Raw genomic sequence first — 22,489 nt, 5'->3', positions numbered from 1 at the left:
AGAAGTCTCACAAAATTCTTATAAATACCACTTATGTTGTCAGTAAAATTGTGCATTAATATATTAAATACATATGGGCAAGCCTAGCTTGCAATGCCGAACATTTATTTATCAGCATTCGCTTGCTGCAAAGCGGCTGCTGCAGCTGCTCCACTTACGGGAGGCTTGATGTCCATTAGTTGGCACAACTGATTCCTCAGCGGACGCACCTCCACCAGCGGCAATGTCCAGTCCGTTTCCGAGAGCAGGGTCAGGATTTCATCCATATTCTCCTCGGGCACTTCGGTGACATCGCCGTGTAGCGCCAACGCTTCGTACAATTTTGTGGCAGCGGTTTTGCGAACGTGGACATGCTGCAGTCCAAGGAATACTGAGAGCTTGGAGAGGATGCGTCTGGACAAACGAGGAACCTGGAGCAACTGGCAAAAAGCACTGATGCTGGTAGCAGTCTTATACAGCTTCTTGTAGCCCTTAACCTCCAGGTTCAGCAGCTTAAAGATATCCTCTGCAAAGGGATTTGCTTCATCATGTAGAACCGATTCCACAGTTCCGGATCCAATGAGTATATCTAAGAAACTGAGCAGAGGATAGGTCACACGCTCGTTCAGCAGGTGCTCCTCGAAGATCTGCACAACCTCAGAGCAGAGTCGTGGAACAGTCTCAGGATTGGAACGCAAGAAGTGGAATAAGGCACTGGAGGCATACTTGATCTGTAGAAAAAATATTTTAGAGATTAAGGCAAAGATTAACTATACAACTTACAAGAGATTCAGTTAGTTGACCAATGCTGGCACTGAGGCCCAGAAGAACTCTTTTAGAGTAATCCGGCAGAGCGAGAAGCTCACAGAACAAAGGGAATGTGTGATCAGCAAATAGCCAAAGCACGGAATCCGCATCGGCGGGCAATATTTCCAATAGTTTTGAATGCTCCCGTATGTGGGGGATCCTGGGCTGATGATGGATCAGTTGGCAACAAAGACGACCTCCTAGTCCACGAGTGCGATCGATCTTCTCCACCGCCTGCTGCATAAAGCCCACAACAATCTTGTGGACTTGCTCTTGGGCGAGGAGATCAGGCGGACACGTAGTGACGATTTCGTAGAGCGATGACATGGCCGCCTCCCTCACCCATGCTCCAATGTCACCACGGTTGTCCAGGGTGTACTCTTCCAAAGCTTTCAACAGGCATTCGATAACCTTGTTAAAGTTTTTCGTCTCAGCAAATGAGTCTGAAAAAGAAATTGTATACTAAGATTAGTAAACATGCTATATAACTATGCCAATAACTATGATTTAAGACTCACCAATTCCCCCTCCATATCCCACGGTCTTCACCAACTTGGTCAAGGCCCTCACGCTCTGTGTCCGTGCCTCACTCCACCTGTATGTCTGGATGTTCTCGCGGTCACCCATTTCACCCACCAGAACCGCTTGCAGTGGAGTTAGGCAGTGCTTCACTAGACTGTCCATTATAGCTGGCAGGTGAGTACGGATCATAAGGGAGGGGAGCACACCCAGAGCAGCAATGTAGCCCATCCGAATGTGCTCCTCCAAATCGTTCTCTGCTCCCCTTAGATAAGCACTGATTATGGCTTCGTTTTCCTGGTGTCTGGAATCCGAGCAGTAATAGGTGGCACTGAGTTCGCCGAACGCCTCTACAGCGCACTCTCGAATGGAGTTTGACTTGGTGACCAGACAGGAGTCGATGACATTCTGCCAGGAAGCTGAAAAGAATAAACATAATCAAATAAAACGCTTACTATACTTTGGTGACTCATTTCCTACCCAAGCACTCCGGCGTAGTCTGCAACTTGGCCTGACTGCAGTTCTTGATGTAGTTGCTCGTGCAGGATTTCATCAGCTCTCCGCTCATTCCGCGATAGCAGTTTTTGTCTAGGAACGTGGTTATTAACTCATTGAGCTCCACAACCCTTTGGTTGGACAGGTAAACCACTTGGGGATCACTCTTTTCCTCCAGCTTGCGCAGGGCCAGTGTTATTTCTCCCATGGCCAAGACACAGCCATGCCGGCAGTTAATATCGATGGTGTCAGTTTTGGCCAGCAGTTGAGGGAGCACCACAGCGGCCATGTACTCGGGCTCCCAAAGGGAGAGTTTGTGCAGGGCTTTGGCTGTCAGCTCCCTTATAGCCGGGTCCCAATGGTTTACCTTATGCTGTACCAGATGATTAATCAATGGTTCTCTGTACACTTCAAACTGTGCAATGTAGTCACTGATGTTTAGGTAGGAATTCTGCCGGATGCCAACGGAATAGAAGTCTGTTGTGGTGGAGATCTCGATTCCGAAGGGAAAGTTTCCCAAGCGTCCAACACTTTCCTGAAAAGCGGCAGAGGCAGCCCGCCTGCAGTTCACCTCGCGATCAAACACTGCAACGGTCAGCAAGCCAGATGAGATTTTGTGCACAAAGGGTTTCACATCATCCGGATTGTAAGCCCTGGCAAATGCCCAGCACATATAGCAGGCTGAATCTCGGATGTGCTGGCCCACCGACATGTAGCCCTTCATCTCATCGTAGAAGAGCGCCTGCATAAGCAGAGGAACCAGTTCCTCCAATCGATGTGGCAGCAACAATCCCCTTTTGGCCAGTTCTGCCAAAGCCAGGCACGCACCGTGCCAGGCCTCGTGGGGTTCCAGTGGGTTAAGTATATCAATCACTGAGCCTATAACCTCATCGGCCAGCTCCTTGGGCAGGCGATTGGTGACTCTGCCTAATCCTTTGGCGGCACTCCAGCGTATATCGTTTCCTCCGCTACGCAGTGCCTGGAGCAGCTCCTCAATCACCTCTTCTATAGCATCGGGTACAACTATTTCCTCGCCTTCCTCTAGCGATGGCTCCAAAACAGCTGGTTCACCTCGTGCTGCCGTTGTCTGGTTTAAATTGGTGGCCAGTGAACGAGTACCTAAGTAAACACTGGTTTATTATGTTTTTATGCGTGAATTCCGAACCCAAGCTTACCTCTTTTATACCGCCAGCTGGCAATACGTGGCTTCAAATGAACCAATCCAATTCTCTGGACGATTTTTACATAATTCTTGTACTTTAGGAAGTCATTGTCATCCTTGTACTGACAGGAAGTGATCCACTGAAGAAGTTTATCCGCATAGGGCAGAAGGTCCTCCCGCTTTCCGTGCTTTAAAATAGCAGCCACTGCAGCCAGCTGGCCGAACTTGACATCCACCGTGTCCGCTTGGTGCTGCTTCATGATCCACTCCAGAAAACGCTCCAGATATAGATCCTTGATGTCACTGCGAATGAAATACTTGGCGGCCAGGAATGCAGCCATGCTGCTGCAGGTGTCGTTGGAGGACACATAAAGCTGGATCAGCTCAAAGATGCGATCCATCTTGGTGTTCTTCGGCTGGACATGGTTCACGGGACTGCAATTGGTGGTGGGAGCTGAAGGCGAAGTGTCATAGGCATCTAGTCTCGACATGTGAAAGGGATTCAAAACCAGGATAGACATCCACAAGAGCAGTATATAGCGCGTTTCCCACTGCTCGAACTCCTTGGGATTCTGCTTACCCAGCAGATCCAGGACAAACTCAAGATCGCTCAGTTCGTGTGGCATAAACTTCACCAGGACCTTATAGGTGCGAACTTTACAGATGATGTAGAGATATTTGAAGGCGGCATGGAGTTCTCCCGTGTCCAGATTTGGGTTCCGAATCTTGTGGAGCAGTTTGCCGAGCAACTCCTCCAAATGTGGATCCAGCAGGTGGGGCTGCTCCTGATATCTGGACAAAACCTGGGCGTACTGCTCGAACTCTCTTTCAAAGGTGCTAGCGGCAATGGATTTTATGTTTTCGATCATCTCCACCACCTGCTGCAGTTCGCTGAAGTGCTCCAGCGTATTTGCGGGCAGGTCCTCATCTTTGCACTCCTCCACGGGATTCGACATGGCTGCTTAACTTCTTTATTGAGTTTTAAACCCACAGCCGGCAACAAAATCAATTCGTTTGTGAATCATTTGTTTTGCTACCAGGGTTGCAACCCCAACGAAAACATACTGCTGTGACACCACTCTTTTCAGTGCATTGAAGAGTAAAATGGTATGTAAATAACGTATTCTTATCCCTGAACCAATTGCTTTCGCACTGTTTTCCGACCGAAAGGGTCTTTCTTTTATCTTTTCTATCTATAAATTGACCTTTTTGTACACAACTGCAGTTATTTAGTAAGGTTTTTAATAAATCCTTCGGCGAAATAAATTCAGTTAGTGTCATGTTGCCTTTGGTGTGGCCGTTTTGCTTGCAGCTGGTAATACCGTTAAGCAGCTGTTTGGCCAGAGTTGCCAGGCGTAGTTACTTCTTTTATTTGAAGTGGCAAAGCGAATTTGCGAGATTTAGCAACAGCGAAGTTTTGTATATTCACTCAAAACGCAGCAAAGCAAGCCAGAATTTCGGGATTTAAAAGTCGTACGATTGAGTTGGTTCGCTCACACATTCGTTCAGTTTGCTGTGAGCGCGGTGAATGCTGTGAACATCGCGTTGAAAGTTTGGCATTCTCAAGTTCCGGGGCATTGCATTTGTTGACAAACCGCAGTTTCTGGTCTAGTACGCCATGAAATCAGATAACTACCGTCTCATAGTGGAGGTGTCTAAGCGACGGTGTCTGTGGGATACCAACATGTCCATGGCGTACCGCAACCAGGACGCAGCGCTCCAGTGGGCGAGTGTTGCGCAGATTATGCAGCAGGATGGTGAGTGGCGGGAAATCGAGACGGGTTTTTTGTTTTTATGCCTAGGAAACCTATAAATAACACCTGGCAAATTGCAGTCGCGCTCTGCAAGAAACGTTTCAAGGGAATGCGGGACAGTTACCGGGCGGAGGTGCGCAAGATACAGCAGAAACGCATCGAGATGTCCCACTGGCCGTACTTCCGCTCACTAGAGTTCATGCGCCACATCTTCGATCCGGAGCGTCTGGTGCCCTTTCCCCCGGAGCCCTTCGTTATGGACACCGATCAGCCGGACGTCTGTGACCCCACCCGCCTAGTTGACTTCGCGATCGATGTGGATTTGGACAATGATGACTCTGTTGATTTTGAGATCATCGAGGACATATTCCAGCGGGAACCGTCAGTGCCCCAGGACTCGGGCTCGGATAAAGGTTCGCTGATTAAGCCGTTGGACTCCTCATCCTCGGGCGCCCATCGCTCCGATCAGGATCTTTCGCCCACGTTGCCCATGCACTTGCCGAGCCATCAACAATTCCTGCCACGTCCACCACCGCCCTCGAAGAGAGTACGTCGGAGGAAGACTTCGCCGTCGAACGATGGCCCCCTTTTAAATGGATACGCCAGCCAGGCGACAAAAACTGTTACTGAAGCCGATGCTAAGAACGATTCGGACTTAAGTTTTATGCTAAGCATGATGCCTCACGTCAAGTGTCTGTCACCCATTAGCAACCTCAAGTTTCGAATGGAGATGGCGCGTGTTCTAGTGGAACTCAGGGAGGAGGATCAACAGATGCTCACAGCGGCGGAACCAGGAGCCGTTCCTGAGCGAGGGCTGCCCAAACTAACGCCCGCCCCGAATTCGAGTTTTGCCTCTCAGCTGGAGAAAAACCATTGCCATCTATCCAGTGCTCTACAATCGCCATCTACAATAGACTATGTGGACAGCTCCATGATTGAGTGCGATGTCAAGATAGAGAATGAACCCTTAGTATGAAAACTTCGTTTTCAGCTTTCTACCAAATTTATACGATTTTACATTCAGCAGTAATTTTCTAAGGAATTACCAAACAAATATTTCTTTCATTTATATTGTTGCAAGTTTTAGAGGAAACACTACTCAAACATGAGTAGTTGGCAAAATCGTTAGCATAAGAACATTGACTTGCTTGTAAAACATTGATTTCTATTGGGCAATAGATTGGACTCCGTTAATGGCAGTTGTGACCTGTTCTTAAGCAATATATAACATAAAGATAAGAACTGCTGATGCTGTTAAAAGTTTGAGGTTTGGCTTATCTTTGGGCTTTCATCTGGAAGGAGTGTTGATGGATTTGGATTGACTTCAGATTCCGATTTTAAATAGACCCCTTATTTATATGCGCATACAATTTATAAAAGAGGGAAAACATTTTAAGAGGGAGATAATCCTAAAATGGTTTCGGTTTCATTCCAAACGTTTCCTTGTTATACGTCACGCATTGTTATTAACAAATAAATCAGGCAAAATGTTTGAAAACAATCTCATTAGTTGAATTGTATTGTTTACGTGACGTAGGAAACATTTATATTTATTTTAAATATATAATAATAATATATAAATATAGTAAACTTCACCTAAAATATATTTCAAGATTATATCTTGTTTTATGTTCCATGTCCAACGTTCCAAAAAAAAGATATTGTGAAACTCGGATTTGGCAGTTGGACGTTTTCGTTTCGGCGAACGGCATTTAGTTAGGCAAGCGGCACGGTCACACTGGTCAACTAACTAAAAAAAAGTGTGAAAATTTGTCAAATATTTCCACAAGTACAGCTACTTAATCGATTCGGGAGCAGAATTCAGGCCCCACAGCAAACCGCCCTCGTGTTCCACCTGATTGGAGGATGCAGAGATCCACAGACCGGATACGCCGGCTGAAGAAGCTGAAGAGCGTTACGGGACCAAAGGATGGCGGTGGAAGCGGCGATGCTGCGGCGACGGCGGAAAACCGGACCTCCGCATCGTCGGACACGAACGGAGGAGCCGCCAGCAGCGGAGCCGGCGGCAAGGAGCCTGGCACACTGAATCCGGAGGTCTTCAAGCACCTCGACAAATCCGGACGCAGCGAATTGTACGTGTGTGGTACCACGCTCCGACACCGATGCAAACGCAGCCAGAGATATACGCACACGCGCCCAAACACTCGCACTCGCAGTACAGTGGCTGCCGTCAGTTTGTGTCTTGCTGCTGGATCGACTGTTTGGACAGACTGTTCCTCGTTCCCTAGCTAAATAAACCGTTTACTTCTAGCCTGAAGTACCTCAAGCAGCAGTTACAGGATGCGGCGGATACGCCCGTCTACGACAAGAACGGCGTCTTCAAGCAGGGCATCTCCAATGCCATCTACCAGCTTCTCTGGCAGGCCCTGCGCTTCACCCACAAAAAGGACATAGTACTCCACCTGCTCCTGGAAGTCGTGGTGAGTGTAAATCTGTAATTGTAGTTTTATTACTCCGTAACAGATGGATTACATGTGTTAATTTAAATATATTCTAATGTTTCAGCCCCTCCATGCGGACTTTCCCAGCCTTATAGTAGACGTGGTTAACATTCTGGACAGCGAAACCTCCCTCATAACCGATGGATTTCAGGAAGAACGACATGCCTTTGTGCAACTTGTTAAGGACCTGGATAAGGTGGTTCCAGAAAGTCTTTTAAAAGAGCGATTGGAAATCGATACCCTGCAGGAGGTGGGAATCGTCAAGAATAAAAGCTTCTACTCCAAGTTCATCAAGGTCAAAACCAAGTTATAGTATGTATTATAAAAGCGATTTAAGGTTGATACAATATGTAATTTCTACATTCCTTTTAAGCTATAAGCAGCGTCGGTTTAATCTTTTCCGCGAGGAGAGCGAAGGGTTCGCCAAGCTTATCACAGAGCTAAACCAGGAGTTCGACGAGAGCACCACCCCTGAGAGCATAATGGATATCATAAAATCCCTTATAGGTAACATATTTTCGTTAGCAATGTATATTTGAAAATAGTGTCATACCAATATATTACAAGCGCTTATCTAAGTTTACTTATTAATTGCTACTTAATTTGCAGGTTGCTTTAATCTGGATCCGAATCGCGTGTTGGACATTATTATTGAGTCCTTTGAAACTCGTCCGGATCGATGGAACTTGTTTATCCCCCTGCTGCGCAGCTACATGCCCACTGGTGCCATTATTTGCGAGGTCCTCGGATATAAGTTCTGCCACTTTAAGGACTCTCGCACGCCCCGCTCGTTATACCATGTTTGTGCTCTTTTGCTTAAGCACGACGTCATCACGCTGAACGATGTATACGTGTGGTTGACTCCGAACGATGGCAGCATAAAGGCGGACTGGGAGGAAGAGCTGGCGGATGCCAGGGAAATGGTCCGCAAGCTGAACCTTATCCAAACCAACAAGAAGGAAGACGAAAAGGATCCACCACCGCCTCCCACGGTTAAGAAGTTCAACGAGGTAGAGCTAGTAAACGTTTCGTAGGGAATTCTACTAACGATATCATTTTTTTCACAGGAAAAATACAATGCTAACCAAAAGTTTGGTCTCTGCGAGGCTCTGCTTAAAGTTGGCGACTGGGAAAATGCGTCTAAGATCATCCAGAAGCTTCCCGAACAGGCTGTAGTACTGCAGGAACCCATTGCCCGTGCCATTGCCGATCTTATTCACCTGTCCGTGGAGAATATCTACTACAAGAAGTGCTTTAAGGCTCCCGCTGGACGAAGACAAAGCCGAAATCGGTTGTATGACGATTCCAAGTTGGTGGCCAAGATGCAGGCAAGGGAATTCAGCGACTTAAGGAAGTACACTTGGCCGATGGCTAATGTTTTGGGACCTGCCATGCACTACGACACTGTGCTAATGTACAAGCTAATCCGTATCATGCGGAAGCTTGTAATCGATATGGGCGTAGACAGCCTAAATGGTCCTCCGCCGAATTCGGAGGCAGAGCAGCACTACTATGACATTATGAGCTCGCTGGATGCCTGCATTCTACCCTCCCTTCTCTATCTAGACAACAACTGCTCCATGTCCGAAGAGATTTGGGCTGTGCTCAAGTATTTCCCGTATCATTTTCGCTACAGTTTGTATGCGCGTTGGAAGAACGACAGCTACCAGATGCATCCCAATTTGATCAGGCGATGTGGATTGGCACAGAGGGATATCAAGGCGCTAATGAAGCGCGTCAGCAAGGAGAACGTCAAGCAGTTGGGACGTCTGGTAGGAAAGTACAGCCATTGTGCCCCAGGACTGCTGTTCGACTATGTGAGTTTCATTTAAGTACTTTTCCAAATAAGTTTATTTATTTTGATTACTATTTCAATAGATTCTCTTGCAAATTCAAATCTATGACAATCTAATTGGGCCAGTCTGCGACATGCTTAAGTATCTTACTGCCTTGTCCTTTGACTGTTTGGGATACTGCATCATCGAGTCCTTGACTTTAACGGGTCGTCTCAGGTTCAAGGATGATGGCACGTCGTTATCCTTGTGGCTGCAAAGTCTTGCCTCCTTTTGCGGCACCATCTACAAGAAGTACAGCATTGAGCTGAGTGGGTTGCTTCAGTATGTGGCCAATCAGCTGAAATCGCAGAAGAGCCTGGACTTACTGATTTTGAGAGAGATCGTGCATAAAATGGCAGGCGTGGAGTCCTGCGAGGAGATGACTAATGATCAGTTGCAAGCCATGTGTGGCGGAGAACAGCTCAGGGGAGAGGTAATATACTTATCTCTGTTATATTATTCTTCAGTTAATTGAGTGTATTTGTTGTCCTAGGCTGGCTACTTTAGTCAAGTGAGGAACACGAAAAAGTCATCAAATCGCCTGAAGGAGGCCTTGGCCAACAATGATCTTGCCGTGGCCATTTGCCTTTTGATGGCTCAACAGAAGCACTGCGTCATTTATCGTGAGACGGCGGCGCACAGCCATTTGAAGTTGGTGGGAAATCTGTATGATCAGTGCCAGGACACACTCGTCCAGTTTGGTACTTTTCTAGGCTCCACCTATTCTGTGGATGAGTATGTGGAGCGGTTACCCTCGATTATTACCATGCTCCGAGAGTACCACATAAACACAGATGTCGCCTTTTTCTTGGCTAGGCCCATGTTCACGCATCAGATCAATGTAAGTCTGGACAATCCATTCTGAGGCATACTATTTCAATTTAAACCTAATACCTCCTGCAGCAAAAATACGATCAATTGCGCAAAGCTGATCCCAATGCCAAGAAGCTTACCACGACGCAAAAGCTGCAAAAGTATTTGGAAGCCACGCAGCTGATCATGAACCCCATTGTAGAGTCTGTTCGTCCGCTGCACAGCTCCAAGGTGTGGGAGGACATTAGTCCGCAGTTTCTGGTAACTTTTTGGAGTCTGAGCATGTACGATCTGCACGTGCCGAACGAAAGCTATCAGAGGGAGATTGCCAAGCTGAAACAACTGGCCCAGCAAGCGGCAGAAGGCAAAGACTCTAACCAATCAAAGAACAAGAAGGAGCAGGAGCGCTACATTGCGCTAATGGAGAAGCTGAACGACGAGCGTAAAAAGCAGCATGAGCACGTCGACAAGATCTCGCAGCGGTTGCAGGAGCAAAAAGATAGTTGGTTCCTTCTACGATCTGCCAAGTCCGCAAAGAACGACACCATCACGCAGTTCCTGCAGCTCTGCCTCTTCCCGCGTTGCACCTTTACCGCTCTGGATGCGCTATATTGCGCGAAGTTCGTGCACGCCATCCACAACCTCAAGACATCGAACTTCTCTACCCTACTGTGCTACGATAGGGTAATAACACTAAATATCTTTACCTAAAATCGATCTAACTCATTCATCTTTTCCTTAGATCTTTTGTGACATCACTTATTCGGTTACTTCGTGCACTGAGGGCGAGGCTACGCGGTACGGACGCTTTTTGTGCGCCATGCTCGAGACCGTGATGCGTTGGCATGCGGATCAGGCGGTGTTTAATAAGGAGTGCGCCAATTATCCTGGTTTTGTGACCAAGTTTCGTGTTAGCAATCAATTCTCAGAGGCCAACGATCACGTTGGCTACGAAAACTATCGGCATGTGTGTCACAAGTGGCACTACAAGATTACCAAGGCGATTGTATTTTGTTTGGACTCGAAGGACTTTATGCAGATCAGAAATGCACTGATCATCCTAATGCGAATACTGCCTCACTATCCAGTTCTTGCCAAACTGGCGCAAATCATCGAGCGTAAGGTGGACAAGGTCCGCGAGGAGGAGAAGACAAAGCGACCGGATCTGTATGCCATTGCCTCCAGCTACATTGGCCAGCTGAAGCTGAAGACTCCCCACATGCTGAAGGAGAGTGTCTTTCATCAAATTGCCGAGCGGCCGAATAAGGAGTCGCCGACCAATGCTAGCGCTTCTGCCGCACCCATCAGATCCGATAAAGTGTCACCCACCTCTCCATCTGCACATACCCAAGGAACAAGGGCTACCAGCGGAGCTGCCCCATTCTACAGCAACGAACAAAAGTCAGGCAACAAAGAACCAGAAACAAAAGCAGGTGCGTTGAAATATCAAATGAATATAAAATCAATATTTGAGCTTAACAACAACAATCTTTTACACGTTTTAGCTTCCACAACGCGCGAATCAAAGAGCCAAAAAGGCGAGGGCAATACCGTCACCTTGGTGTCCACAGCCACTTCAACGGCATCCAACAGTGAACGCGAGAGCAAACAACGTGATCTGCCCGCGCCACGCGAGTCCCAATCACGCAGCAAGGATGACCAGCAGGAGCAGGCAAACAACGGCAGCAATGGTAACAGACAGAGCGAGAGCCGTAATCGGGATGTGGATCGAGACAGACAGGATCAGCACGACCAGCGAAGCATTAGTACCCATCGCAGTTCCAGAGACCCGGTGCGGGTCAAGGAGCGCACAGAAGCCGAACAGCATCAGAGGTCGCGGGAACGTCTCATGGAGGAGTTGGAAGCGCAGCAGCGGAAGCGCGAAAAGCAAACGCGACGCGGCGGCGAAGAGCGCAACCGGCATGGGGATGGCGTCGAAACGGTGGACTTGGTGGGCAGCACCGATAATCGTCACTACGAGGAGTTCGAGGGGCGGATGAGGGACTTGAGCTCAGTGTCCAACGAAAGCAACGGTTCGATGCAGCATCGGCAACGTAGCCATGAGACCATTGAATTCGAAAAAGGTGCGTAGACCATATAAATCAGAAGACTGCATTCTAACCATGCGTTTTAGTAGATTCAAAGCGTCGCAAATTGGAGTCGTCAACCAGCAGTTCAAAGGTTAGTAGCATATGGTTGCAGACATAAGTACGCTAAGACAACAACAGTATAAAACAACACTACGATGACGGTCAAATCTGGAGGGAGAGTACTCGAGGTTCTGATTGATTATGCGAAACTTAAAACGTTTTTCATCACCATTTTCTGCTCGAAGCTACAACTTCAAAATCAACGAATCAATAACGCTCCTGCCACCGCCATCCCAAAACAAAAAATCAATAATTTAAAACTGAATCTTGATGCGGATGCGATGGATCTTCTGGGCATCTTCAGTATTCCTCAGTTCTAAGTGTAGAACATTCCGGGGTGTTACTTTTAAGCTAAGTTATAAGAGAAAAGTGAATCATTGTAAAAGGATCTTCGTTATTTTACCTAAAAGGAATTTTTTTTTTCTAAATTTGTTAATTAATTGTAATAGTATAAGAGTAGTTGTGTAAATAAGAAACCAATTTGGAGAATCGGGACCATAGAGACGACAACGGATTGTAAGAAGACGAATCTCGCAGGAAGCGCGGAGGACAATCTTACAAAACCAAATTATCATGAACGACGAAGGCGGAAAGTTCTACAACCAACCAAAACTGGATTACATTTGACGGAAAAATAAATCAACTATATTCTACCCTAAAATCTTCACGGAAAAAAATTTAAATCATCGTTACTACGGCTGCCATAAGTTACAACAAATTACAAAGGCTTCAACAAATGTACTTTGTACTTTGAAAAACTACAAAAAGGACTGCAACAATAAGTCGAGATTCTGGAAACCTGTACTGAAAAGGGCATCTCTTTGCTAACTTGTGATAATCATTCAGTAAAAGTCAAAATACTGATTGATAGAAAGCACCTGTAACTCAAAACCAATCTTCTGAAGTCAAAATCGCAACCTATTTTCCAATGTGCAGTCTACAGTAAAAAAGAGCTGCATTTGCGCTGGATCAAACAACTTCGTTCAACAAGCCACTTTTACATTTCGAATCTGCAAAAGAATCATCAAATTTACATTTTGAATCAAATGTACGCTCCTCTTCTCCGACTGCCCATATGAAGTTATAAACGGATACCAACTTACAAAGCTAACGAGGACAAAAGTAATTCAATTAATCTGTGGAATACTTGCTGCTGAACAATTCTTCAATACCGCCTTCGTGAAAGCCCCAAAATTCCCGAGGATTCCTAGTGGATCAGCCTGAGTCAGCCGCTTCTCTGATTTACAACCTGCAGTTACCTGTGCAGCCCAGTTTAGTTGTTAATTCGTTGATGTTGAGACTGTGCACGGGTAAGTGATGAGCGCGTGATGGGGTCGGCGGACTTATAAACCATATAAGACAGAGGACACTTAACAGACACAGGCGAACAGCGAAACAGTTGTACCTTTTCGGTTTTTGTTGCAGTTTTAAGTAGTTAAACGCACACCCTTTAACGTTTAGAGGAAGCAAGTTTTTACAACCATTAATCCTGTGCCGTTGCAGAAGGTGGAGGAACTGGTGGACAGCGTAAAGAAGGCGCGCGGCCTCAAGACCAAAGAGCGCAACAGGGACAAGCTGTCGGATGAGGAGCGGGATGCTCGCAAGGATCGCAAGTTGGGGCGCAAGCGCGATCGCGTCGAAGAGTCCAATAGCAACGAACACAAGCGCCGACGCGAAGGTGAGAGAAGAATCATTTATCGGATAGTCAAGACTTTGAATAGCGAACGATTTTCAGCACAAAATGGTGAAGAAGAACTGCGGGATAGAGATCGTCATAGGGTGAGTGTTGTATCCAGTCGTCCTCAACATTGCCCACTTTTGGAATTGGTGGATTACAACTAATATGGTTCCCAATCCATAGGAAAAGTCACCGCGGGAGCGATCACACGAGAAATTCGATAGAGAAAGAGGAGGAGCCAGCGGCTCGCGGGGCGAGGAACGGCAGTACATCAGCAAGTCCACCCGGTCCTCCAGAGTCAACTATTGAATGCGATCCGGGCATTTGGTCGCCCGATCTGTGCATTGTGGAGCGCATTTTGTTTAACTTTTAAAGAATTTTGAATGGCCTATCCATCCATTGTAACAAAGAACGAAACTACTTTTGAAATTTTTACAATTTTTTTAGTGAATATTTTAAAAGAAATCCAACAATTACATTGTAAAATTTACAAAACCTTTGTGTTTACTGTATGGGAACTGTAATAGCCATAATATTTGTATGAAACGTTCATTCCCCGAATATAGATGTTCAGATTGTGTTTAAACATAATAAATAGTTCATTTGCAATAAGATTAAGATGTAAACTCGTCGTATTATTTATCATTCGTCGTATTATCATTCCCACAATGAAACAGCATGACACGGCTTTCTATTTCGAATCAAATTTTATTCAATTTAAATTATTTTTACATTTAACAGTTGAACTTGAGGTTTAATCTCGATTTAAAACACGCATATCCGATATCTAAACAAGCTTGCCACTAACTTTTATTACAACTCTTTCCATTATTTTTAATAGACTTTTTTGTTATACTTTGAAAGTGTTCCTGAGGTCTTTTTAGGTAGGTACCGTTGTTGGTGTTGTTGATTCGATTCCACAGTGATGAGAGAACTAGGCGAATTGTTTATCTTGATTTTTATTAAATAAAATATTAACAATTCTGGGCTGTGGCCCGTGTTTACTTGGTTAGTTTTAGTTGTTGCTTTTGGCGCCTAAACTTGAACTTTGACTTTAGCAAAAGTAAAGCAATAAAGTAAAGTAAAAATTAAAATAATATCGAAAATTGATTTAGTTCTGTGGCTGATCCTCCGGCGCTGGCAGCTTCTCCCAGGTGGGTTCGACTCCCCAGATCTCGCGGGCGTACTCGGCGATGGTGCGATCCGACGAGAATTTGCCGCTGGACGCAATGTTGTTGATGGACATCTCCAGCCACTTGGCTTGGTTCTGCAAGTTAAGCGAAAGAAAGGTGGCTTAAATAAAGATCTACTCTACTCCTGTTCCTACTTATTTTGCTACTATTTGACTGGTACTTCCCTAAACCACATGGCTAAATCAAGGACTCTCACCTGGTAAGTCTGGGAGACCAGATCCTGGGCCTTGATGTACGCATCGTAGTCGGCCAGCAAGTAGTAGTGGTCGTACTTGAGCAGAATGTCGGCAATGTTCTTGAACTCGTTGGGATTGCCGGGGCTGAAGAATCCGCCCTGGATTTGGTCGATCACCTGCTTGACCTCGGGGTTGGCGTTGTAGTAGTCGTAGGCATTGTAGCCCTTCTTCTTGAGCGCCTCCACCTCATCGACGGTCATGCCGAAGATGAAGATGTTGTCCAGGCCCATCTCCTCGGCCATCTCCACGTTGGCACCGTCCAGGGTACCGATGGTGAGGGCTCCGTTCAGCTGGAACTTCATGTTGCCGGTACCAGAGGCCTCTGTGCCGGCGGTCGAGATCTGCTCCGACAGATCGGCGGCGGGCATAATCTTCTCGGCCAGGGTGACACGGTAGTTCTCCAGGAAGATAACCTTCAGCTTATCGCCCACGATGGGATCGTTGTTCACAACGTTGCCGACGGCGCAGATGAGCTTGATGATCTGCTTGGCCACATAGTAGCCCGGAGCAGCCTTGCCTCCGATCATGATTGTCCTCGGGGTGAAGTTGGCTGTGGGATCCTTCTTGATCCTGTTGTACAGGGTGATGATGTGCAGGCAGTTCAGCAGCTGGCGCTTGTACTCGTGAATACGCTTCACCTGGATGTCGAACATGGATGAGGGGTTGATCTTAACGCCGTAGTCCTTCTCCAGAATGGCGGCCAGCTTCAGCTTGTTCTCCTGCTTGACACGGGCCACATTGCGCTGGAAGTTGGGGTCCTTGGCCCACTTCTTCAGGGCAACCAGTTGGTCCAGATGCACTGGCCACTCGTCACCGATCTTCTCGGCAATCAGGTCAGAGAGTCCGGGATTGCAGAGCAGCAACCAACGACGCGGGGTAATACCGTTCGTCTTGTTCTGGAACTTCTGGGGCTCCATTTCGTAGAAGTCATGGAACAGCGAGTCCTTCAGGATCTGCGAGTGGATGGCGGCCACACCGTTGACGGCGTGGGAGCCCACGATAGACAGATGGGCCATGTTGATGCGCTTCTCGCCATCCTCCTCCACCATCGACATGCGGCGCATGCGGTCCAGATCGTCGGGGAACTTCTTCTTCACATTCTCCATGTGCAGGAAGTTGATGTGATAGATGATCTGCAGATGGCGGGGCAGGATCGACTCCAGCAGGGAGACGGGCCAGCGCTCCAAGGCCTCTGGTAGCACGGTGTGATTGGTGTAGGCACAACTCCTCACAGTGATGTCCCATGCCTTCTCCCAGGTCAGATGCTCCTCATCGACCAGGATGCGCATCAGCTCTGGGATGGCCAGCGATGGATGGGTATCGTTCAGCTGAATGGCCACCTTGTCGGGGAAGTGATCGAAGGTGTTGCGGACCGCCTCCCGGGAACCGAACTTCGAGGCCTTGTAGCGGCGGATGATGTCCTGCAACGTGGCGGCGCACATGAAGTACTCCTGCTTCAGACGCAGCTCCTTGCCCTCGAAGAAGTTGTCGTTGGGGTACAGCACACGGGAGATGTTCTCAGCCAGATTGCGGTCCAGCACGGCCTGGATGTAGTCACCATCGTTGACTGGACAGGTGAAGATAGCGATAGGTTAGTTCTTGCCCTACAATCGGAACCGATCTCATCAGATACTCACAGAACTTAAGGTTGAAGTCGATGGGCGACTTGGCGGACCACAGACGCAGCGTGTTCACATGGTTGTTGTTGTATCCGGGAATCGGGTTGTCGTAGGGCATGGCAAACACCCTCTGGGTGTCCACCCACTTCTTGCCCTCGGGCGTGTCGATCACACGGCCATAGAAGTTGACCGGCAGCATGAACTCCGGACGGGCCTTCTCCCAGGGATTGCCATAACGCAGCCAGTCATCGGGCTCCTCCACCTGCTCACCGTTCTTGATCTTCTGGGCGAAGATACCGTACTCATAACGGATGCCATAGCCATAGGCGGCCAGACCCAGAGTGGCCATCGAGTCCAGGAAACAGGCGGCCAGGCGACCCAGACCACCATTGCCCAGACCGGCGTCCTCCTCCATCTCCTCAAGGTTCTCAATGTCCAGACCCAGCTGGTACATGGCCTCCTCGCACTCGCTCTGGATGCCCAGGTTGATCATGGTGTTGGTCAGGGACCGACCCATGTAGTATTCCAGCGACAGATAGTAGACGCGCTAAAAAACAGAGGCTATCATTAGGTCTTTCCAAAATCTAAAATCAAATATATAGTATCCATGATTCATTAAGTTATTTCATTAGTGCATTTCCGTAGTGATCAGCCAAGTGCAAGGGCCACTCAGTCCAGGTTCCACTGTACAGTGCATACAATAAGTATAATTCACCGAAAGCCTGATAAGAGGGGCGCCGGCTTCGGCTGAAAGACCTAGTTATGTTTGGCCAGAAGGTCACCCAGTTCCCAACTATACGACTCCCAATGGAATACCAGCTTATCAGCAAGAAATCGCACGGTGATTTCCGAGCAACCCAACTGGAAAACTATAAATAGAGGAAGGCATTCACAATCGCCGGTTCGATTCAGTGCGAATCTATCGATCGATGTTACGAGGGCATTAATTGTGTTTATAGCAACGCTATCAACCGATTGCAGGCATGCACTTTGCATGCTGGGCAAACATCATGGCAAAGCATGAATCTATACGGCTCGGAATCGGGGCCATTATCACCAGCCAATGCTGGGCTAATCATGCATCGATCTCGGATCACCAATCACCGATCACCATTGACGACAACATCGCCCACAGTGTCGCCAGTCAACAGCTAATGGCTCCCAGGGTATGCTAATCCTATCCCTTATCAGTCTACCTATGTAATCTATGCCCTAAAACGCATACCTATCGCGCATGATGGCTTCAGATGTCTGATGCTATGCGATCCGGCAAAAAACTATAGCTAATTAGTTCGGAATGTTTGGAGAGCGTGTTTCTGTGTGCATATTTGTAGGTGAATGGGGTTAAGGTGTCTATATAGGATCCGGGACTTTCGATTAGGAATACTTTGCTAACCATTTAGCAGATAAGATATGCAGAATTTGGTAAGGAGGGAGTATCAACTGATTTGGGCAATACGAATGCTGTGATAAAACCCATAATTGATTATATCAATATACATATAGAAGTATAGAAGTATTAGTTATGACTAGTAGGTGTTTGATAATCAGATAATCAATCTGGGACTTCCAAATTTTAAAATCAGTTCTAAGCATGACCTTTCTGCTGCACAAAAAAATAAGTGAATAACCTATTAGGCTTATCTAATCGAAGATAAAGAGCTCCACAACAAAACGTGAGTAATCTTTCAGATCCATAAAAAGCTTTTGAAGTCATTCAACTACCGGCGGTGATGTTTTCCACGGCAGTTTGTTGTGTAGGGTCTTTCATATTCGTTCTGGCCAGGTCTACAGATAAATTAGAACCCAGACATATGTTTTTTTGCGGCTTTGATAAAGACCAACGATCGGTATCTGTTTATTGTTTTTTTTCACCTACATATATGCAGTAAATAAATGACAGATGTGCATAGGAAGTTGGAAATGCAATAGTACTGCTGCCGCGGCATTGAATCTATCATGATCGCTGATAGCTAACGATTGTAATTGGGTTTCCATGTGGGTGATAAGTGGAGCAGTATTTTCGATTTGGTCAGCTTGACTAGAACGGCTGTGGAAAACTACAGCTACAGGAAAATAAACTCTTTTGTGTGACTATTCACCCCGCTGAACTTTCTTCAATTTGCATAAATTGGTTCACAGCCCGATGGACGGCAACTTGTCTTCAATTAACTCTAAGTACCATTCTACGCGCAACAACAGCTGTTCAAGTATCTACAAGATACAATAGTCAGCTAGCAGTACATATATTTCGGTTTATGTTCTGATGGTTGCGTGAGCTAATTGCATGTGGGGGGACAACTAAACAAAATCGGGCCTATAAAAGTTCCACAACCTGAAAGAACTGATATATACATACAGATATATACATATATGCACACGAACAGAAACCGAAATGGTAGCCAAACTAAAAACTGAGAGAGGAAAAATTGGGGAAAATTTTCCTTGATATTTTTGTCAGTTGGTTGTTGTTAATAACCTTTCATTGACCTTGAAAAAATGTGTGTCGACGCCGTGACGGTATCCACAATTTAGTTGAATTGAAAATATTTATCGCCCAAAAGCGTATATAGCTCGAAATTGCTCGAGTCAATGGAAAATTAATAGATACATTTTGGTGGGCTTGAAATTGAAAGTTATTTGAGCTGACATTCAGCAAGGACAAAAATGTTTAGCAGTCGATGCTCAGAAATTTGCAAATGAAAAGCTCACGGTTTGGGCACGTGTTTGGATACATGTATCTATATATATTGTGTATCTGACGGATGCGGCTAAAAGGGGGCACTTACAGTGCACACTTGCCCCACTTAAGCTGCATTTTCTGGGCTATTCGCCACAGCCCCAGGGAATACTTATTACTAAAAACTCATAAATATGTTTGACTAGATATAGAAGTAGCTCGGCAACAGCTGCTAAATGCAGAGCTATTTTTAAGCTTTTGTTGCTTCGTCAGCTGGCGGGGAAAATTGTCAAGTGGGCGCGGAAAAAGGGGGAGGCTGATAAATTCGCCGGCTTTATTCAGCACCTTTCCAATTTGTTGCAGTGAAAGTGTCACACTCTTTTTTTTTGGCGCTACTTCTTGGCATTGATCCCATTGCAGCCTTTGCTTTTTGGCAATTTCGCGGATAATTAAATGAAACGAAACAATTATGTAGTAGCAAAACAACGAAAGCGTGGGAAATGCACTAAAGCCGAAATTGCAGATGAACGAACAGTGAACACTCGGAAATTGATGGAATTATTGAAATAAGGGGTAAGAAAATAAGGAATTCTGTATGTGACAGTTAAACTATAACTAGGACAATAGCCGAATATAAGAATATGTTAAAATATAAGCTAAATGCAAAACGGTTGCAATTGTTTAGAACACGTTTTCAGATACTTTTGGTTTCCCACTTAAGGTTTTGGATTATGCAGAGTATTCACTGTAAATTCGTTGGCCAAAGCGCATTGGGGAATAAATCAGCAGCGAATAAAAGAGAATGGAGCAGGCCGAAAAAAATGTCGTAATAGCCAAAGAAATTTCGGAAAAAAATATTTCTAAGTGAATTATTTGAACTGTTTTCAATGCCGCAGAGAGGGTTAATCAGGCCAAAGGCCACCAGAGCCCGGACAAAGTAAGGTTAGGTGGTCCAACCACTGCTTTTTGGAAAATTCCACGGCCTATGTAAATCAATAACTGGGTGGCCTGGCTGGGCGTGGAACTCACCTTGGGATCCTTCTCGTAGTAGTGCTGCTGCGTGCGAATCCAGCGGCCCACCATGTTGTCCTTGACGGTGTTGGCCAGGGCGAAGTAGTAGTCCCGCAGGGTGGACACATTGCGATCCTTGACCAGGGTGTAGTGCAGGTGGCGATTGAAGTTCTTCTTCACCTCGGTGACATTGCCCACCTCGGCGATGCCGCGCACCGAGATCTGTTTGCGCCGATCGGCGTCCGATTGGGGCTTCGACATGGTGTCCTAGTTATGTCCCTTCTCTGTGGCGGCTCTATATAGTTCTCTGATTCCGTTGCGTGGGTGCGCGTGTGTGTGGCGTAGACCCGTTTGCGTGTGCGACAGCGAAGAGGAGACGGAGACTATAGACACAACACAGACCTGAACCTGAACAGACGACCGTTCGCAGCAAAATCCGGAGCGATTCTCACTTTATACTTTCGCTATACTTTCGGAGATAGCTTTTGCGCCAGAGCTTTTCTCTCATCGTGCTGCTCCCCTTGTAAACAACTCCCAGCGCACAGTGGGCCGAGTCCCAGCTGCTATGAACTAATACTTATCATCAAAGGGGTAAAAGGCAACAATATTTGTTATTACCTAAACCAAACAACTATATACTATATGCTGTCTAACTACCAGTTTGGAGTGAAAATCTTTTATATTTCACTACCAAATAATAGCTTTTTGCAGCGGTTTTCAACAAAACCGACCACTGTGCGTTGCTGATGCAGCGGTTCTTATCTCGCCGGTGCATTTCGCTGTCTCTCTCGCACTTCAGCTATGCTGTATTCCTGCATTGCTCCCCTGTGCTCTCACTCGCTCACTGCCTCTCTCTCACTGGCGCTCTCTTTTTGGCCCAGTCACCTTGTGCGAAGGTCATACATGCGTATTTGTTGTTTATTTTCTGTTTTTGTTTCATCTTGAGCATTTGTATGCTTTTTGGAATAGAGCGGGTGGCGCCCCCATGAATCGTGTTGGAGCTTTTCGAACACACGGCTGTCAAATGGAAGCTTTCAAACATCAGTTTAGTTGGGATAATCGTGGCGGGCAGGATTTTGGGGATGCCAACTTGCTCGGAGTTTCAAACGTTAAGATACTTTTGTATCTGAGGGATACTTGTATATCTCAAAGATACTTTTTTAACTTACAGATGCTTTTTGTAATAGATCTCTTTGGATACTTTTGTATCTTGAAGGTACTTAAGTATTATTATTCTAAAACAATATTTTATAACTACACGTATATGGTAGCTTCAATAAGGAATACAAATCTTATTTAACTTGTTTTATTTAGAAGCACTAAGACAACATTGCACTGAATATTCGTGCACTGGTGTGCTTCACTCTTCTTGTGCAACAAACGATAATCACAGCATAAAGGGCATCTGCAATTCTATCCAAACAATTCAGTTATTCCATTGTTCATTTCTTGTTTATTACTTCCCATAATGGCACTCCCATGTTCAACTACTTGGGAATGCATGCGGAAAAGTCCTTGAAAGGTGCCGTGAAGGGGGGGTAATATTGCAAGGACCAAGGCGCCGCTTGTTTCGTGAGCTCAGCATTTGCTCGGCTATTTCGTAGCAAATGAAAATGATTAGCACATTTGGCAGAAGGAAAGTGAGAGCAAACCTTTTGGACATCTGCCAAGTGGGCTGCCATCGAAGTGAACGTGCCATCATTCATAAGCTTGTCTGCTAAAAATTTAAAACTTAATTGGAATCCGTTGCCTCATTCTGCCAAACCCGTACGCCTCTTGACTCCTCTCACACATGTGCGCTATGCAACTAGTTTTGTTATGTTTTCTTTTAGTTTTTTGTATTCAGTTGCGAGTATTATGCAAAAGTTACACTCGGGCAAAAAATCAGCTCGCTGAGAGAAATGAAGTCATAAAGTCATATATGGGATCGCTGTAAAATAATATAGCGAAGGCTGCGAATGCTTTTAATAACACAAGAGATTTATCTCAAAACCCCGTTGTGCAGTTCTTGAAACGGCGTATTGCACTGATAAGCAGAGTGCTGAGTTCGCGGAGTAAATTCTAGGCGCTTGATTTCATTTCATTTTGAACACTCG

At 46.1% G+C, this 22,489-nt stretch overlaps 4 protein-coding genes across 7 annotated transcripts; 2 read left to right on the top strand and 2 right to left on the bottom strand.

The window, feature by feature from the left end:
• Window positions 1-61: 61 nt before the first annotated feature.
• Window positions 62-4,284, bottom strand: LOC6541972 (tubulin-specific chaperone D). Its single transcript, XM_001968322.3, has 5 exons — window positions 2,976-4,284; window positions 1,786-2,919; window positions 1,305-1,724; window positions 763-1,229; window positions 62-710 (listed from the first exon to the last, which is right to left on the bottom strand). Exons 1-5 carry the CDS (start codon window positions 3,916-3,918, stop codon window positions 105-107), a joined length of 3,570 nt encoding a protein of 1,189 aa, XP_001968358.1. The 5' UTR covers window positions 3,919-4,284; the 3' UTR covers window positions 62-104.
• Window positions 4,283-6,128, top strand: LOC6541558. Its single transcript, XM_001968321.3, has 2 exons — window positions 4,283-4,719; window positions 4,797-6,128. Exons 1-2 carry the CDS (start codon window positions 4,581-4,583, stop codon window positions 5,690-5,692), a joined length of 1,035 nt encoding a protein of 344 aa, XP_001968357.1. The 5' UTR covers window positions 4,283-4,580; the 3' UTR covers window positions 5,693-6,128.
• A 288-nt stretch (window positions 6,129-6,416) lies between these two features.
• LOC6541377 (THO complex subunit 2) lies at window positions 6,417-14,144 on the top strand. 4 transcript variants are annotated; one of them, XM_001968320.3, is made up of 15 exons: window positions 6,417-6,809; window positions 6,989-7,157; window positions 7,243-7,490; window positions 7,552-7,685; window positions 7,788-8,188; window positions 8,246-8,995; window positions 9,057-9,446; window positions 9,507-9,854; window positions 9,917-10,510; window positions 10,569-11,259; window positions 11,332-11,910; window positions 11,964-12,007; window positions 13,480-13,654; window positions 13,712-13,755; window positions 13,838-14,144. In XM_001968320.3, the coding sequence occupies exons 1-15, from the start codon at window positions 6,583-6,585 to the stop codon at window positions 13,961-13,963; spliced, it is 4,920 nt and encodes a 1,639-aa protein (XP_001968356.1). In that variant the 5' UTR covers window positions 6,417-6,582; the 3' UTR covers window positions 13,964-14,144. The 4 variants fall into 4 exon arrangements, 2 of the variants coding, with proteins under 2 accessions (XP_001968356.1, XP_015015190.1); XM_015159704.2 differs by having other exon boundaries at window positions 11,961-12,007; XR_003407819.1 differs by lacking the exons at window positions 13,712-13,755; window positions 13,838-14,144 and having other exon boundaries at window positions 11,964-13,286; window positions 13,480-13,515.
• Window positions 14,145-14,541: 397 nt separating this feature from the next.
• On the bottom strand, window positions 14,542-20,846 carry LOC6541582 (glycogen phosphorylase). The gene is made up of 4 exons (XM_001968319.3): window positions 20,412-20,846; window positions 16,721-17,249; window positions 15,044-16,650; window positions 14,542-14,921 (listed from the first exon to the last, which is right to left on the bottom strand). The coding sequence occupies exons 1-4, from the start codon at window positions 20,652-20,654 to the stop codon at window positions 14,766-14,768; spliced, it is 2,535 nt and encodes an 844-aa protein (XP_001968355.1). The 5' UTR covers window positions 20,655-20,846; the 3' UTR covers window positions 14,542-14,765.
• Between the last annotated feature and the right edge of the window lie 1,643 nt (window positions 20,847-22,489).

Source organism: Drosophila erecta, unplaced genomic scaffold (assembly GCF_003286155.1).
Source record: "Drosophila erecta strain 14021-0224.00,06,07 unplaced genomic scaffold, DereRS2 tig00000055-arrow-pilon, whole genome shotgun sequence".
Classification (NCBI taxonomy): domain Eukaryota; kingdom Metazoa; phylum Arthropoda; class Insecta; order Diptera; family Drosophilidae; genus Drosophila; species Drosophila erecta.
This window is presented reverse-complemented; position numbering and strand designations above follow the sequence as displayed.